Source organism: Manis pentadactyla, chromosome 9, assembly GCF_030020395.1.
Source record: "Manis pentadactyla isolate mManPen7 chromosome 9, mManPen7.hap1, whole genome shotgun sequence".
Taxonomy (NCBI): domain Eukaryota; kingdom Metazoa; phylum Chordata; class Mammalia; order Pholidota; family Manidae; genus Manis; species Manis pentadactyla.
This window is the reverse complement of record NC_080027.1, coordinates 125,158,800-125,176,067: the sequence shown is the minus strand read 5'-3', so window position 1 is coordinate 125,176,067 and position 17,268 is coordinate 125,158,800. Positions and strand designations below refer to the sequence as shown.

The 17,268-nt window shown below is 52.7% G+C and overlaps 1 protein-coding gene across 3 annotated transcripts; it reads left to right on the top strand.

Annotated features, from left to right (window-relative positions):
* Positions 1–985: 985 nt before the first annotated feature.
* Positions 986–16,326, top strand: RNPEP (arginyl aminopeptidase). 3 transcript variants are annotated; one of them, XM_036909536.2, is made up of 12 exons: positions 1,750–1,775; positions 2,068–2,182; positions 4,093–4,233; positions 4,537–4,685; positions 9,099–9,215; positions 9,918–10,153; positions 11,360–11,473; positions 12,271–12,383; positions 12,522–12,630; positions 13,679–13,903; positions 14,754–14,896; positions 15,836–16,326. In XM_036909536.2, exons 1-12 carry the CDS (start codon positions 1,765–1,767, stop codon positions 15,992–15,994), a joined length of 1,632 nt encoding a protein of 543 aa, XP_036765431.1. In that variant the 5' UTR covers positions 1,750–1,764; the 3' UTR covers positions 15,995–16,326. The 3 variants fall into 3 exon arrangements, with proteins under 3 accessions (XP_036765430.2, XP_036765431.1, XP_036765433.1); XM_036909535.2 differs by lacking the exons at positions 1,750–1,775; positions 2,068–2,182 and adding an exon at positions 986–1,495; XM_036909538.2 differs by lacking the exons at positions 1,750–1,775; positions 2,068–2,182; positions 4,093–4,233 and adding an exon at positions 5,392–5,514 and having other exon boundaries at positions 4,597–4,685.
* The last annotated feature ends 942 nt before the right edge of the window (positions 16,327–17,268 follow it).

The following is a 17,268-nucleotide window of genomic DNA, read 5'->3' as shown; positions in this document are numbered from 1 at the left end:
TACAGTGTGAGCTAGACTGAACACCACAAGCATAGGGACTGTGCCAGGCCTATTAAAAGTATGTCCCCAGACCCGGCCTAATGGCTGGTGTGTAATGAAGACCCAAAAATGCATTGCACCAGAGAACGAATAATTCGAAGGTAGATGTATTACATCTCTCATAGATAAACCAGGTATTATGCTCAATGTCATAGGAAAGTGGTTTTCTGAAGTTACTGGATTTCACTAACAGTAAGTTAAAAAAATTGACCTTATATGGAATTTTAAAAATCTACCATAAGCATTTCACAAAATAAAATATATTTTAACACAAACTAGGAAACAAATAGGATACTAGTTCCTTTTGTGAAAAACTCCCTATATTGTCTTTTTAAAAATCTCATATCCTAGCTGGTCAGTAAAAACATCCCTCCCATTCACAGAAGGGCTATTGCGACCTATTGATACAGAAAAGTAGAAGGTTTCCTAGCTGCATTTCTAGAAGGGAGATAAAGTGGCGAACGCTCCATTGTGCCGTGCTGAGTCGGGTACTGCTGGAATCCCAAGGGGACGAACATTGATCTGGTGTGGAATTCTGTGCTGTTTACCAAGTCTGTTTAGCCGCATTACCTGACTGAGTTCTCGCAACTCATGAGGTAGATGCTACTCCTATTTTACAGGTGCAGAAACCCCTTTCTCGCGGGAGACTTGCCCAAGGTGGCGCACAGCCCTGGTCGAACCCAGACCCTTCCTAATTCAGGGCTCAATCCAGTACAACCTGCTGCCTTCCTGTAAGGTAGGAAACAGGAACGACATCGGAGGGGAGTGTGCCACTCGGAAAGCTGTAACATCTCGTAGGATGAATTCCGGCAAGCGTGGACCGAATTGTGCACCGCTGTCTGGGCCAAAGCCCAGGGGGACGGCACAGAGCCAGAGCAGCGGGTCTGCAGGAGAGCCAGAGCGCGCGGCGTGGCCGGGCCCCGCCCAGGTGCGGGGCGTGGTCTTGTGGTGGGCGGGGCTTCCTGTCCCGGAGCGCCGAGCAGGCGACCCAGCGGAGCGCGGCGAGACCTCTATGGCGAGCGGCGGGTCTCCAGGCAGCGGCCGCGCAGCTACGCGGCCGCTGCACTCGGCGCAGGCGGTGGACGTGGCCTCGGCCTCCAGCTTCCGGGCCTTCGAGATGCTGCACTTGCATCTGGACCTGAAGGCCGAGTTCGGGCCGCCGGGGCCGGGCCCGGGAAGCCGGGGGCTGAGCGGCACGGCGGTCCTGGAGCTGCGCTGCCTGGTGCCTGAGGGCGCCACTGAGCTGCTGCTCGACTCGCACCCGTGCCTCGAGGTGGCGGCGGCGGCGCTGCGGCGGGAGCGGCCCGGCTCGGAGGCGCCCGCGGAGCCCGTGCCCTTCCACACGCGGCCCTTCTCGCGCTACGGCCAGGCCCTGTGCGTGAGCTTCCCGCAGCCCCGGCCCGCAGGCGAGCGCTTCCAGCTGCTGCTCACCTACCGCGTCGGGGAGGGGCCCGGGGTGAGTGCCCAGCCCGCGCCGGGGAAGGAGGGGCGCGGGACGCCCGCGCGCGCCGCCTCGCCTGTCCGCGCGTTTCCTGCGCGCCGGCCCCGCTTCCCTCTTCTGGCTGCCGACCGTCCCAGCCGCCGCGCTTTCCAGCCCTCCGCGCTCGCCTCCCCGGCCACTGCAGGGGCTCGTCCGGATTGTTCCCCGTTCCTGTCCGCACACACCGCCTTCCCCGAGTTTCCATTTCTGCGGGCGGAGTAACCTTAACCTGCGCGGCTTTCTGGATGAAGAGCTGGTCATAAACTGAACTTGATTTTCACGGGGTTTGGTTAGGTCCCCGAATGGAGCTGCTTAATTCCTGCTGGTTCGTTAGCCCCGGAGGCTGACCCGGCCCCTGGTCCTGTGCGGCCTCCTGCTTCCAGGGCACAGGGGAAGCAGCTCCGAACCCCGGAGTTGTTCCCTTCTGTGAAGCCCTGGGTTTGATGAACTAGAGAATTTGAGTCAAAGTGGGAAGTGGAATTAGGATGTACTAGACTTTACAACAGCTTCTCACTGCTGATTGACTCTTAAATCTTAAATCGGGACAGGGGAGCAAACGCTGGCAGTGAGAGGGTGGAAGCTTCTGTGCCCCCATCCGCTAAGGGTCGGGGAAGCCTTCGCGAGAGGCCCGAGGCTGTGGTTGCTAGTCGTTTCCTGGATAAGGTGATGTACAAACTTCACAGGCGGCTTGCCTGCAACTGAAGTTAGCCTGTCTGGCTAACAGCTCCTCGTTTGCTCTTAGAACTGGCTCAAAGGGCAGTTCTAATTCCATTTTTCACCACTCGGTGAATAAGTGAAACATGATAGAACTTGTCTGAGAAATCAAAGTGCAAAGCAATGAGAAGGGACCTCTAGGGCAGAGGCGATCCCAGGGCCCCCCGGGGAAAGCAACTCCTGGAAATGCCCCTGCTGCTCTGTTCTACTGTAGCCCTCTTTAACTTAAACTGTAGAACTATAAAAATGGCCTCTGCAGGTGGCACCTCAAATTTAACATCAAATTAAACATCAAAACTAAATAGCTTTAATTCAAGTCATAATAGCAGAGATCTGTGCTTTACCAAGATCTCTCCTCTGCACGGTCACACTTGTAATTATTTGTATGGCACTTGTATTTATTCTTTCTCATTTCCACCACCCGGGTGAGGGCTCTCAGCTAATCACCAAAGGTAGCAGCGTCACTTCAGACTCTCTCTGTAGCGTATGTACTGCCAGCCGCCTCCGTTCTCTTTTCTTTATGTCATTAAAAAAATAAGCAAAGATGAGGAGTAAGGAATTGTGGTGGAGGGCATAATGGCCAATATTAAATAAGATGTGCCATGGAAAGGGTCTAGTGCCAGACAGAAGTTAAATGAGCTGTCCTGTAAGTGCTTAATACAGTGTCAGCTACCTAGTGAGTTCCCTGTGTAGCTCTGATTGTCAACTCATTAATTTTTTTTTCATTAATAGGGTTTATTTTTTTAGAGCACTTTAGATTCACAGCAAAACTGAGGGGAATTTCAGAAAGGTAAAGTGCCACATTAGTCACATATTGAGGGTCCATAGTATCAACATGATTCGTGACTGATGGCCTTGGTCGCCTGGTAGTGCTTGTGGAATTTCTCCACTGTGACGTTACTCCCTTTCTCCCTCTTTCTATCTGTACTGTACTCTTTGGAAGGAGACTCACTGAATTTTCACACACACACAAACCAAATTCCAAGCAAAGCAAGCCCAGCTTCCCCAGGTGGCATCCTAATGCCTCTTACAGACTGATTTCAATCCCTGAGTTCAGAGCCCCGCGCCACGCCTGCCTGGGCACGCCTCCCACCTGAAACGGTCACCAGTTCCCACCCTTGCCCTTCTTCATGTTACTGCCCACCCCCTTGGGAATGTCTTCTCCCTTCCTTTCCAAACATGAATCCTGCTCCACTTTGAACTGGAAAGTTTTGCTTCCCCCCTGTGAAACCTTCCCAGAATCCTGTAATCCTTTTCTAAAGTTATGTTTGGTGCTGACATATCCTCATTCCCCCCACAGTTATATCTATGTTGTAAGTGAACTTTTTGCTGTAGGCAAAACCTGGCTTTGTTATAAGCATTCAGATTTGCCCTCAGCCAAGGACTAACAAAGTAAAAATCCTAGCCCATGCAGGGTTGATGTTAGGAATGGAGAACATACTAGTCATGGACACCCCCCCAGGTTAGTTCTGCTTTTCTGTGTCTTTTATCCCACATTCAAATACAGCTGTATTGTTTTTGTTTTTGTCCATGAGGAACCACTACAGTGAGAAAGATGCAGAGAAGGAAGACAGGATGAAAGGGGTCAGAGGCCAGGTCTGGAATTCTCAAGATGACCCATGGGATACAGTGAGGAATGGACCCTTTGTGGTGTCTCTGTCCTGTGAAGTCACACCTTGTCATGGATTCCAGGGTGCATTAAATACACATTAGCAGGGAGCATTTTAGTCAAAGCCAAACTGGCTGGCAGAAGGACTGTAAGGATTCCCTAAAATTCTCCCATGCCAGCCAGCTCCTTTCCTCTGGTCGGGCAGAGCTCACGCAGTGTGTGTTAGTTCTGAAATGTTCTGTTCTCTTAGGTTTGCTGGTTGGCTCCTGAGCAGACAGCAGGAAAGAAGAAGCCCTTTGTCTATACCCAGGGTCAGGCTGTCCTGAACCGGGCTTTCTTCCCTTGCTTCGATACTCCTGCCGTGAAATACACGTACTCAGCTCTCATTGAGGTAAGAGAGCTACGGTTCAGTGTGCCGCCTTGGGGACTGAAAATATAATTTCAGCTCTGTCAGATCATGTGTCAGTTAAAGTATTACATCCATCCAGTGGTACCTCTGAAAGCTTCCTTCACCTACAGAAATGTTATTTGTGTCAGATTGTATCAGTTTCGCACAGTTTAGTTTCTTGAACCTTTTGTTTCAGGATAGACTCCGGTCATTAACACCGCCATGCAGGTTGCTTGTGTTATTCTTCAAGCTGAGCAAAAGCAGGCTCTGCCCAGGTGCGATCCCCTAAGCTTTCTCTGTTGTCAGGTCCCAGATGGCTTCACGGCTGTGATGAGTGCTAACAGCTGGGAGGAGAGAGGTCCGAATAAGGTCTTCTTCCAGATGTGTCACCCCGTCCCCTCTTATCTGATAGCTTTGGCCATCGGAGACCTGGTTTCTGCTGAAGTTGGACCCAGGTAGGAGACGCAGACCCCGCAGGTAAAGTTGGCTTGACCTGGGGGCGTGGTTCTTGGGGCAGCCCCGGTCCTCTCTAAGTGCATGGCCTTTCTGTAGCAGAGAGCGTGTGGCATAGTCCCCCTGGAGAAGTGCTCTTTCCCTCCCTTCCTTCCTTCCTTCCGTCCCTCCCTCCGTCCTAATCCTGCTGCCTGGAAAGAGCCTGTCAGGGCTGCTAGTCAGCAGTAACTGCTGCCCTGGGCCACCTTGTAGAGTGAGATTGGAGCCTAGGAGGCAGTTTAAAAGGTTCAGCGTTATTAGTATCCTTAAGTTGTAAATTCCTTCAAGCAGAGCTATATTTGCTTTCTTATCTTTGTACCAAATCTCCCCGTTTTCTCTAGCATTTAATTCCTGGAAATACATGACTTTGATCTCACTGTTTCCCTCTGGGGAGGAAACTGGAAGCTCCTTCCCTGTCTGCCCCAGACGCATAAACCTGGTCCTCTGGTGACAGGTACCTCCGTGGAATTAGATGGGTTTATTGGAGATAAATGTGGATTTTGTCTGGTGTCCTGACCGGGAGTATGGGGTTTTTGCTGGCAGTCACATTACCTGCCGGTATAGCTTAATCCTAATGTGAGAGGGTCAAAGGTTGGTCAGTAAAGCTGGGACGCTGTCCCTGGCTCTGTGGCTGTTCATTATCTCTGGCCCTGTTCTCTGCGCCTGCAGGTGCTGGAATCCTTTGCAGGATTAGTTAACAGTCCTCGGACTTCGTAGCTGGGCTGAGCAGCACTGCCGGGAACCTGAACCTTAGTTCCTGGGTATCAGGGGAATGGCAGATGGGATTCCACAGTGAGCACACACACCTGTCAGAAGGCAGGTGCTCAGCTTTCCATAGGGCTGTCTTCCTGATGGTTGGGAGAGTAGGTAACCAGAGCAACGTCAGCTTTGCTGTTGACAGGAAAATAAGTGAAGGAATGCCATTTTAGAGAATTTAATCTTAACAAGTTTCTGTTAGAGTATGAACAATTGATGGGCAGTGAAGGAACAGTATGTTCTAAACACCCTGGATGATAATGACTGTTTTGAACCTTCTGTAATCAAGTGACCTGGACTGATGTCACAGGACATCCAGGTGACATAATCCATTTAACTGGTGGTGATGACTTACTCCTTCCTCCATCAGGTAGTCCCTGCCTCAGGGGTCCCTCCTAGGGTCGTGTGAGGGCATGTTAGATGGGAGGGTCTTCCCACAAAGTATGACCAGTCCCGGTCCCTGTCACTGCAGGAGGCGAGTCCTGAGCAGAAGAGAGTAATAGATAAATTCCCATAGTCCCTTTTATGTGTAACCTCATCCTCACCTGGCGGTGAGGGAGATGGTTACGTTGCCGTTTTGTAGATGAGCAAACAGAGGCTTTGGGGAAATGTCTTGTGCAAAGTCATGTCGTTGGCAGAACTGGAATTCCAGTTCAGGTATTTCTGTTGTAAACCCAGTGCTTTCTGCACTAGACAGTGATGAGATTCTGGCGTGACTGAGCACTCTGATTTCTTTGATGGACATAGATGTCCTGGCGCAAGTATTTGGACATCCCCTGTCTGGACTGGTCCTCACCTTCCAGCCGTAGCAAGCCGAGCCGAGGTAGCCTGGTTGGAGGACATTCCTAATTGTGATGTCCAAGGGGGTGACTGACCAGTCCACAGAGTAGTGAAGACTTTGACTTCTATGTGGTTTTTTTCTCACCTGGTGCCCTGTCACATCATCTTTGGTGACTTTTTTTTTCCAAAGCCTGGGGTTGAGTGTGGCTTTGGGGTTTCTTGACCTCCTTTGCTCAGGGAGCCTAATGCACCCAACTCAGTCCACCGCACTCGAGGCCACACTCTCACACTCTAGAATCTAGGTCTTGCACGTAGGCATTGTGTGATCTGTACCATATCAGAAATGTTAAACACCTTGGCCCCATTCATCCTCTGACATCATGCTGCTAACCTTTCGGCCCTCTGGTGGCCTCCCTCCCATAATGTCCCACTGTATCTGCTTCTCCAGCTCCTGCAGGCCTGCCTGCCTTCAAGCTGTGCATTTCTTCACAAGCAGGCAGCCTCTCTGGGCCTGGCAGTACCCTTTTTGCCCTGCTCGGCCTGGGTGTTTGAGAGATGGAGAGAATAGTGAAATGGTGCCGACTGACACCACTACATGTTTCTGCTTTCGTGTTGAAAAGTTGAAATTAAAGAAAAGTTGAAATAGACATTTGTGTGGTTTTCAGAAAAAATACAAATGATTTCGGCTACAGACGTGCATTCGGTATTGCTCAGTGGTCCTTTTATTTACTTCCTACCTCACTCTCCTTGAACTAAGACTCCAGACAGCTGCACTCCCAGCAGATAATCTGTCGTCTACTCTATTGAGCATATTTACGCCATCAGATAGGATTCTGTCAGCCTCCTGTCCTCCATGTAGAAAGTATCTTTTCTGCTTTCTGCTACCCTTTCTCCCTCTGGACTCTGAGGAGGGGTCTGTCCTTCTGTTTAAAGCCAAATTGCATCATCCTAGCCATTGATGCAGACCCTCACCTGTTCCCTGGGGCTTTGCCTCATGTTTACCCCTCTCTCTTCAAGTCTGCAGGGCCTCCCCCTCCTTTAGCTCAACCCCTAACCATGTCCCCATCTCTAATAGCTGAAACAGAACAAAAAACAAATTCAAACCCAAACCTCAGTGACTCCACTTCCTTCCAGCACCCTGCCTTCTCCCTCCCTTCTGAGCCGAATTTCTTAGCGTGTAAACTTACCGCCCCTTCTCCCTTTACTGCTTCCACCTGTTGGACTCCAGCCCCCGCCCCTCATGCCCTTGGATCTCCTGTAATAAGCGAGCGTGGCCTTTACGCCAACCACACGTGGATGCTTTTCAGCCCTCGTCTTGGTGCTCTGCTCTTTTTCACCTGCCTCTGTTGACCCTCCTCTCTCTGGCTTCTGTGACACGACTCTGTCCTGGTTCTGGGACCTCCTGGTTAATCCTTCCTGGTCTCTCCTCTGCCCAGCGCCACGGGTATTGGTTGGTGCTTCCCAAGATTTTGTCCTTGACCCATTTCTCTCTCCTAGGTGCTGCTCTTGGGGACACTCACTCACTCACGTAGTTGAGCGTATGTTCTGTGTGCTGTAGCTAGAGTGATCGCTCTCAGAACTTCATCTGATAGTATCACTGTTGCCTTAAAGTGTTCTGGGCTTTGAAGGTTCAGCGTGTCACCTGGCATTTAAGGGCCTCTCCTGCCCCACGCTGCACCCCCTTCTGCCCGCCCCCGATCTGGCAGTGGACACTCTAGGGCCCTGGATGCTTGGTGGACCCTCGCAGAGCAAGTATCCCACTGCCAACCCTTTGTTTCTGCTGCTCGGGAACACTGACTTTGTTCCCTGTTCTCCTGTCAGAATAGTTCCTGGGGTTCTGCAGGGGCAAAGAGGAAGCCTTCCCTCCATCTGTCCTCAGACCCATCCATTTGGTCCCTGTGTCTCCCTTCAGGAGAATGGTTCATGGAGCACCCCGGGACCCTCGGCCAGGGCACATTCTTTGGCTGCAGGACCCCTGAGTTCTGGGGTCAGCTCATCCTAGAATTCAGCGAATGACCTCAGGCTAACTGTCCTCATCAGCCCCAACTGTCCCCTGAACTAGATCTTGATTTTCCCCCTTTTCACCTGTTTCCCCTTCTTTTTACTATGAAATGTTCATGTAGAAAATAGAAATAATAATGCTTTGAACACCTGTATGCCCATCCATTTTGCCATATTGGTTTTATTTGTGTGTGAGTTTGTTTTGTTTTTGCTAGACTATTTAAAAGCAAGTACATCAGGATGCCTCTCCTAAGAATGAAGACATTCTCTCTTAGAATATATTATAGTCCTACAATACCATTATGGTATCTAAGACAGTTAACACTTTTCTATTAACATTAATAGTTCTCTACAGTTCCTTTATTTCCAAGAATTCTGCTGTGAGAAGCCTTCCTCCATTGCTCCTGAAAGTAGGGAGAAAGGCCAGTGTTGAGCGTACACACCGCTGTGTGAAGGGCTCTGATGTGCTGCCTGATGTCATCCTTGCTGCTCGTTTTACAGATTAGGAAACTGAGGCCCAGAGAGGTCAAATAACTTTTGCGAGGTCACATCAGGTGCTGGAGAAAACAAAGTAAAATCATAGCGCCATGGGTTTGAGCCTGTCGTGTATGGCGGGCAGCCACCACCTCCGAGAGGCTGTCTGGGATTGTTTCCCAGGGTGGGGAGCAGTCCGTGGGATCCGGCAGGGGATCTGGTCTTGCGTCTCCTGTCTCTCCGGCTGTCACAGTCGTTTGTCTCAAGTACGAGGCTGACGCCAATTTTCTACAGGTGCGCTCAGGATCGGGTCCCTGAGACGGTCTCCAGACGCCACTGTGCTTTCTGTGCGCTCTTGTCTTTAGGAGCCGGGTGTGGGCGGAGCCCTGCCTGATCGAGGCTGCCAGGCGGGAGTACGACGGGGTCCTAGAAGAATTTCTGGCAACAGGAGAGAGACTTTTTGGGCCCTACATCTGGGGAAGGTGTGGTGTCACGTCAACTCCGGTGCCCTTTGTTCGCAGAGCCCCTGGTTTCCCACTCTCTCCCTCAGGCGTTGCCTCCCTTCCTCTGTCTCCTGGCACAGGCCCTCCAGGCCCCGGGAGGGAAGGACAGGAGGAGAGGAGGGGAGAAGGAGAGGAGGGGAGGGGAGAGGAGGAGAGAAGCCCAGCCTCATCACTGCTGCTGAGGAGGGAGCCAGAGTGAGGGCTGTTGGTGTGAAAAGCTGCCTCGCTGTTGGCTGAGTCTGGGACCCAAGAGACCATGGCCGGGGGCCTTGCTGGCCTGTCCTTCCTGGTTGCCACACCCTCCATGTTTCCCTTTGACACCTTCAGACTTTAGGCTCCTTAGATGAAAGGCTCCATTTGGTCTCTGTGACCCCACATTGGCCACCCTCGAGCTGAGTGACGGAGCTTGTAACACGCCCATGCCCTGCTTGGGAGGACAGGGCCCAGAGCCACCTCTGAGAGGGCAGACCTGGGACTAGGAAGCCCCCATGCGTTGGCCGGAGGCCTGAGGAGCCCGGGCATCACCGTCAGCCCTGGGTGGGGGCCGTTCGCTGCCTGCTCGGTGGCTGCGTGGCTCAGGGCTCCAAAGGAGGCCAAGAAAGTTTTGGCTGGGAGTATGTGAGGCAGGGTCTGCCCTGGCAGAAGGTGTGGCTTCTCTGTGACCTCCTGCTTTCTTGGCAGGTATGACCTTCTTTTCATGCCACCATCCTTTCCGTTTGGAGGAATGGAGAACCCTTGCCTGACCTTTGTCACCCCCTGCCTGCTAGCTGGGGACCGCTCCTTAGCTGATGTCATCATCCACGAGATCTCTCACAGTTGGTTTGGGAACCTGGTCACCAATGCCAACTGGGGTGAATTCTGGCTCAATGAGGGTTTCACCATGTATGCCCAGCGGAGGATCTCGACTGTCCTCTTTGGTAAGCCAGCTCAGGGGCCCATCCTTCTCCTGAGGACCCTGTACCCCGTTCCTCAGCCTTTGAAGCTACCGTGATCTCCTCAGGTTTCAGGATTCAAGTGGGTGTGAAAGGAGCAGACAGCTCTGGTGAGAGGCCATAGAGGGCTAGACAAAAGTTAGTTTTATTATCTCTCTGATCAAAACCGATTTGGCATATGTGAAAAAAACACACCAAAAAATAGTTACCCATAATCTTACTGTTCAGAAATAATCAGTGTATGCCCCTTCATTTTTCTATGGGTGTGTGTGAATCACCAGATCTACATGGATTTACAATGGTCTTTTCTTTAACATAATAAAGTTAAGCATTTTCCCAAGTCTAAATTTTCTTCTATAGCTATATAGTCTCAATGTTTCATAATTTATTCCATCTCCAGGAGATAAGTTTTCAGTTTTCCAATGAAATATTTTGACACACATCCTTACATATAAATGCTCATGCATAACTCAGATGATTTCAATAACATAAATTCCTAGAAGTATACTTTCTGAATCTAACACATATTGCCCATTGCCTCCCAGAAAGTTAGAACAAATGTATGCTTTCATCCAGAGTACATAGAGCAGGAGCCTGTCTATGAATGTCTTAATCAGCCACTAAGAATCCTGCAGGCAGATACGTTATCCCACTGTGCAGGCAGGGAAGCTGAGGCCAGAGAGGTAACTTGCCTAGAGTCAGAGCATCTCAGGGTGGCGGAAGTGGCCAGCTCAGAAATCCAGTCCCTGACTCCTCCACTGTCCCCTCAGTCATTTTTAGAGCCAGGAGAAGATGTAGAGACCCTTAGAAGTTTTGGGTGACAGTTTCTCTTGTCTGACAGGAAGTCAGACAAAAATCTGTTTTCAGAGAAGATCAAATTGCTCTCTCTAAAAATAAAAATAGATTGATAGGATAGGGTAACTGTCAGAGGAAAAAGTGTGTCGTCCCCCATGTAGGGAAGGGACCAGCGCCTGAGCTAACCGAGTCCTTTGTAGCCCAGAGCAGCAGGAAGCTTGGGGCTGAGCCAGGTCCTCTGTCAGTGACTCTGCGACCTCGGGTGACAGGTGACAGTTAACCTTCAGGTGGCCGTTCTTGTGGTCACAAGGGGGCAGCACAACCTCTTCTGTTAGGAAAATGCACTTAGATGTGGTGACGCTGCCGGGGTCTATTTGTCGTTTCTTTCTGTCCCAGGGGCGGCTTACACCTGCTTGGAAGCTGCAGCAGGGCGGGCTCTGCTGCGGCAGCACATGGACATCACTGGCGAGGACCACCCGCTCAACAAGCTCCGAGTGAAGATCGAACCAGGTCCAGCAGGCCTCTGTCCAACACCCCCTCCCCGAAACTGAACGTGGAGCCCCAAGTTACTTCAAGCTTCGTGTTGATCGCTGCACCCCTAGATACTCTCCTTGGGAGGGAAGAGCCCTCCAGAGCTCTTAGCCATTCCCTGGCCTCTGGGGAGGCCAGACCCACGCCATTCCTGCCAGAAAGGAGCTCTGCCTGATTCTGCACAGCCCTTAATGGCTTACAGTTGCTTTGCATTTACACGGGTCCCTGTCACTTTACGAGGCTCTTTGCCATAACGTTTCAGGTCAGAGCAGACCTGTGAGGTTTGTAGAGTGAGTATTAGCCTATTTTACGGAGCATGTGACTGAGCACCAAACAAGTTAAGTGACTTGTCCAAGCTCATGCATTTTGTTTTCTAGCATTTTTGCTTAGTTCCATGTGTGACTAATCTAAAACCTTTTGGTGCATCTGAGGCTCACGTTCCTTGGTGCCACTGACCGTGAACATGAACTTCCAGACTGGTAGTTTATCTTCGTCTAACAAATTCCTAGAAACAGCCCATTGTTCTGGAGGGGAGGTTGAGTGTAGGTGGTGGCCAGTCGGGCTGGAGGAGGCACAGAGATCCATCTCTTTTCTTCTTAGGTCCGTAGTTAATGGCCCTTTAAGAGCACTTTTTGACATGCCTTGAGAGAGACCAACATGGATCTGGAAACAGTCCCTGACGCTGGCTTCTGATCTCTCCCAACAGTCAGGCCTTGGGTCTGGAGCTAGAGAAGAACCCTGAGGCGACAGGTCGTACGTGTCTGCTTTCTCTGCAGGTGTTGACCCAGATGACACCTACAATGAGACCCCCTATGAGAAGGGCTTCTGCTTTGTCTCATACCTGGCTCACTTGGTGGGTGACCAGGATCAGTTTGACAATTTTCTCAAGGTACCGTTGCCTCAGAGATGAGGGGAGAGGGAAGGGGAGCAGACGGAGCAGCTGGGCCTGAGCATAGGCTGGAGGGAAACAGAAACGGGGTCTACTCGCCGTGGAATTCACGGTAACTGGAGTTCTCCTTCCTCACAGGCCTATGTTAATGAATTCAAGTTCCAAAGTATCTTAGCTGATGACTTTCTGGAATTCTACTTGGAATATTTCCCTGAGCTAAAGGAAAGGAGAGTGGATTCCATTCCAGGTGAGCTCTGGCCCGCAGGTTTCTAGGAGATAGTAGAGAATTCTGATTTACCCTTGGAAAGACTAAGGTGGGTTGGGAAGACATTGAATCAAGTCATCTAGTATGTGGCACTTTGGGAAGAAACCAAGGTCCCAGTTCCCAGGCATGACTCCTCACAGCCCCCCTGGGCCTCCCCTCCCCGCTGCGTGCCCTTGCTCTCCGCTCACCCCTGGTGCCCGGACACACGTGGTCAGTCAGGCAGACTACCCAGATGCAGCCGCGGCCCCTGCCTTGAGAGCGCGGCATCACCTCAGACCGCCTTCTGGGCGAAGGAAAATCCCAAAGGATGCCCTGATTTCGGCTTGGGAGGTACTGCTTCCTGAGGGAGAGTGGAAAACAGCATGTCACCCCAGAGACGCGGCCCTGCCTCATGCTGTGACCTCTGAGTCACTCCGCTGTTGCTGTGGGGAAGTCAGCTGGGATTGGTCAGACTCAGCACCTACTGTCTGGTTGGGGCCCATGTTTCAAGGTCATGAGGCTCTGCAGCGAGCGATAGTTAATAATTACTGAGTGCTTATATGCACCAGGCAGCATGCCAAACTTAATGCATATTGGAATCCTCACAGTTCCCATTTTACAGAGGAAACCGAGGCGTAGAGGGGTACGTAACATGCCTGTGGCCTCCCAGCTAGCGCAGCAGAGCCGGGAAAGGAGCCCAGGCAGCCTGGCGCTAGAGCCCCACTGCCCAGCTCTGCCGTCATCTGAAGGCGAACATGAACTTGAATGAAGCAGGGAAAGCATCCGTCCGCTTGTTTCTCAACAGAGCGTTCATTTGGGGCAGAAAACCCTGGGTCCCAGCAGAAAGGGGGGCAGGTCCGGCCTACCTGTGACAGGCCCTGTCATGTAGGGACCCCGCTGGAGCAGGCAGTTGTGTGGGAAAGTGATGGTGGCCCCTGGAGACAGGATGAAGAGGCCGTCAGGAGCTTGAGGTCTCTGGGCGCTGCTTAGGCAGGAGGACCGTGGTGCTGCCAGCGAATCCCGACAGGATTTCTCTCCCTCTGCCCAACAGGTTTTGAGTTTGACCAATGGCTGCACACCCCCGGCTGGCCTCCCTACCTCCCCGATCTCTCCCCTGGGGACTCCCTCATGAAGCCTGCTGAAGAGCTGGCGGAGCTCTGGGCGTCTGAGGCGCTGGACATGAAGGCCATTGAAGCCGTGGCCATCTCGAGCTGGAAGACCTACCAGCTGGTTTACTTTCTAGACACGATCCTCCGGAAATCCCCTCTCCCACCTGGTAATACGGAGGGAATTATGTCTTGGGCCTGGCGAATCATGGCTCCTCGTGTGCAGAGGTTCACAGCAGGGCCTAGAGGGAGGGAGACTCCGAAAGCATACGTGGTGCTCGCCCCGAGGCGGCTGTGGCTGTAGGTGGGAGGGTCCAGTGGACACAGCACTTCACAGGATTGTGTCAACAGAACGATTAGGTTACACTCACAAGTGCGGCAGGGAACAAAATAATAAACTTAGCATTCCCCGAGTCTTGGAGTTATGCAGGTAACTTTGAGCTCTTTGCCTCTGTTAAGCCATTTGATCCTCATAACTGCTCTGAGGTAGGTGCTCTGATTATAGCTCCCAGGTAATGAGGAATGAACGTGAGGCCCAGGTGGGTCCCATAGCCAGTAAATAGTGGGGCTGGGGTTCGGGCCCCGTCGGCTGAAGCTCTGGACCACTGAGGCTGTGTTGCTGCTCAGCCAGAAATCACGTTCTCCCAGGGGTGTTGATCAGAAAACAGGTGAAAGGCAGGATGACTGAGCAGGTCGGCGGCCGTAGGAGAAAGAGGTGTGTTTTAGGGGGTGGGTGTGCTTTAATACGGGGAGGAGACAGCGTGATCGCTGGAAGTGTGGTGTTTCGGGAGGTTTGCAGACGAACCTGAGGAGCCCCGGTCACTGGGAGAATTTATACTTCAGGGCGCAAAATGAGCAGCGCGAGGGTAAAGCAGGCGGTTGGTGACCCTTGGAGTTCCTCCCCGGCCTCAGGAGGCCCTTGGACAGACACACTGTGTCTCTGAGAACGGAGCATCATGGGGTTAGGCCTCTGACACATGGCTCTGCTGGCAGTCATTTTTAACCATTTCTTTTTTCCAGGGAATGTGAAAAAACTTGGGGAGACATACCCAAAGATCTCAGATGCCCAGAATGCAGAGCTGAGACTACGATGGGGCCAAATCGTTCTCAAGAGCGACCACCAGGAAGATTTCTGGAAAGTGAAGGGTTTCCTGCAGAGCCAGGTGGGTGCCCAGCCGGCCTGGCAGCACCCTGTGCATAGAGCCTTACCGACTGCCCTTCTCCCGAGGGCAGGGGACCCACGGGTGGATCCCGGCTCTGCAGTCGCGTTTGTGAGTGTGTGTGAGTGCGGCTGGAGGAGGCGTCTCCCTGGGGAGGGACCCCCACAGGCTGTGGTTTCCGCAGATGCGCTGGTGGGGCCTGAGGGCCAGAGCTAACCCCTGCCTCAGACAAGGGCTGATGCGTAGCTCAAGGGCTGGTCCTGGAAGGGGGCAGGGGATAGACAGGCTGATAGGTTCCTTTCCCCGGGGAAGCCTGTGACTTGAGAGGGTTGCAATGGCAGCTGGCTCCTGGGTGCCCCATGAGGGCTGCCCTGCTGGGGAAGGGACGGGGTCTCTTTGGGTGAAGGACATCAGATGCAGAGCAGAGTGGGCGCTGGGCTGGAGACGGAGCGATGCTTAGCTGTCCTCATCTGTTTGTGGCGGGAGCTGCAGAGGTGTTCTCCAGGCCTTGTGCCAAGCTGTCTCTGGTTGGTGTGCCTCTGGCTTACGGATTCCCCTCTGCTTGGCAGCAGGTGGACCTTCCTGGCCCTCAGGTCTGTGTGGGCCTCCTTTGCCACCTGCCAGCTCGGTGGGTAGCCACTTAGAGCTTGCTCCAAGTTTGGAGCGCCGTTGTGCCAGCCCTCTGCATTTGCTTTGTTGAGTGTGGACGTCCCTCTGCTGTTGTGGACTGGGGTGGAAACTGAGGTCTGTCTGCATGAATCTTTGGCCCCCAGGAAGATGCCAGAATAAGAGCACATGTGTCTGGGAAACTGCTCATTCCAGCACTTCCACATCCCGTGTGGCCCCTGACCACGACTGCTGTGAGACTGGCGCTGGGAGCAGGGGCCAGGCGGAGCCTCTGAGCAGGCTGCTCAGGCCTGTGTGTGTGTGTGTTCACTGCAGGGGAAACAGAAGTACACCCTTCCACTGTACCACGCGATGATGGGCGGCAGCGAGGCGGCACGGTCCCTCGCCAGGGAGACCTTCGCGGCCACCGCCTCCCAGCTCCACAGCAATGTTGTCAACTACGTGCAGCAGATTGTGGTGCCCAAGGGCAGTTAGAGGCTCCTGTGCCAGGCCTCTGCCGCTGCAGATGTTGCAGACTTTCCGAAGAATTGCTCCCAAATCCCACTTCTCCAGCCAGCTTCCCGAAGTGTGTACCCCCCAGGAGGGTCTGCTCCCTGGGCTGGGCGTCTGTCCGCAGTGCGGGCTGCGGGCTGCGGCCGGGAAGGCGGCCTCCCCGCCTTCCTGCTCCCTGGGGAAGAGCAGAGGGTTTCCTTCTTTCTTTTTCTTTTCTTTTTTCCTGATTCTTGAAGTACTATGCAAAGGGCTGTGTTCTGGTCTTTTTCAAGTTTAATCTTTAATAAATACAGTGAAAAGTGTTTAGGAGATAATGTGTTGAGTGACTGAAATTTGTCCTCCCAGGTGTCCCCTCTGTGGGCAGGTGTTCTGAGAAGGCCCCTGGGGGAGACCCCAAGGATGGCCGCGTCTCCCTGTGCTCAGGACCTCCCGGGGCGGAGCAATGGGGTCCTGCACGTGCAGGCAGCATACGGGGCGGGACGGCTGGGACACGGCCGCAGCTGAGGGAGCCCATTCCAGCTCTCGGAAGGCAGCTCGGTTCTGTAGCGCAGCAGCATTCCTGTTCATCCTTTCTGTTGCTAAAAGAATATGCATTTTAGTATTCTCCCTCCCACCTTATCATCCCTCCCTCACCTGCCTTTGCTCCTGGGCAACTGTTCCCACAGTGGTAACAAGTAGAGTCTGTTCAGAACTGGGCACCGAGTTCTGATTTCCTGGCTTCAACATGGGGATCTAAGCCATTAGCAACTGGGGCACGGGGTGTGGGATGAGGGAAGGGCTGCAAAGAAATGCTTAAGTATATTGAAGTCACCTTCCGTAAATACAGGTTACTTTTGAACCATTCTCCATTCATGGCTGTGTCCTTGGCTTTGAGGTTATCAGTCCAGGCCTCCTCCCTTCTCTGCACAGGGGCTGGGAAAGAGGACACAACGTAGGCAATGAAGTAGGCTTGTTCTCCCTCCTGGCAAAAGCAGGGGAATAGTGGAGACCAAGTGGCAGGCTGGTGAGGGCCTCTCTCCCATGGCGCACCCAGTTTCACCAGCAGAGAGGGGACCTTGGGTCTGAGGAAAGGGATGTGGAGGCCCAGGACTGTAAGAGCTCCTTTGGGCCCCGGCATTTTGAAAGCCAGCAGTTTCTGTATTGCAGGGCCGTGCCTGGCAGTATATTTAGGCAAGGACTGTCTGGGGGCCGTCCAGGTACCTCCCTGCTCCCCAGGTGGGTGTCTCGCTTATAGCTGTGAGATCAGCGACTGCCTT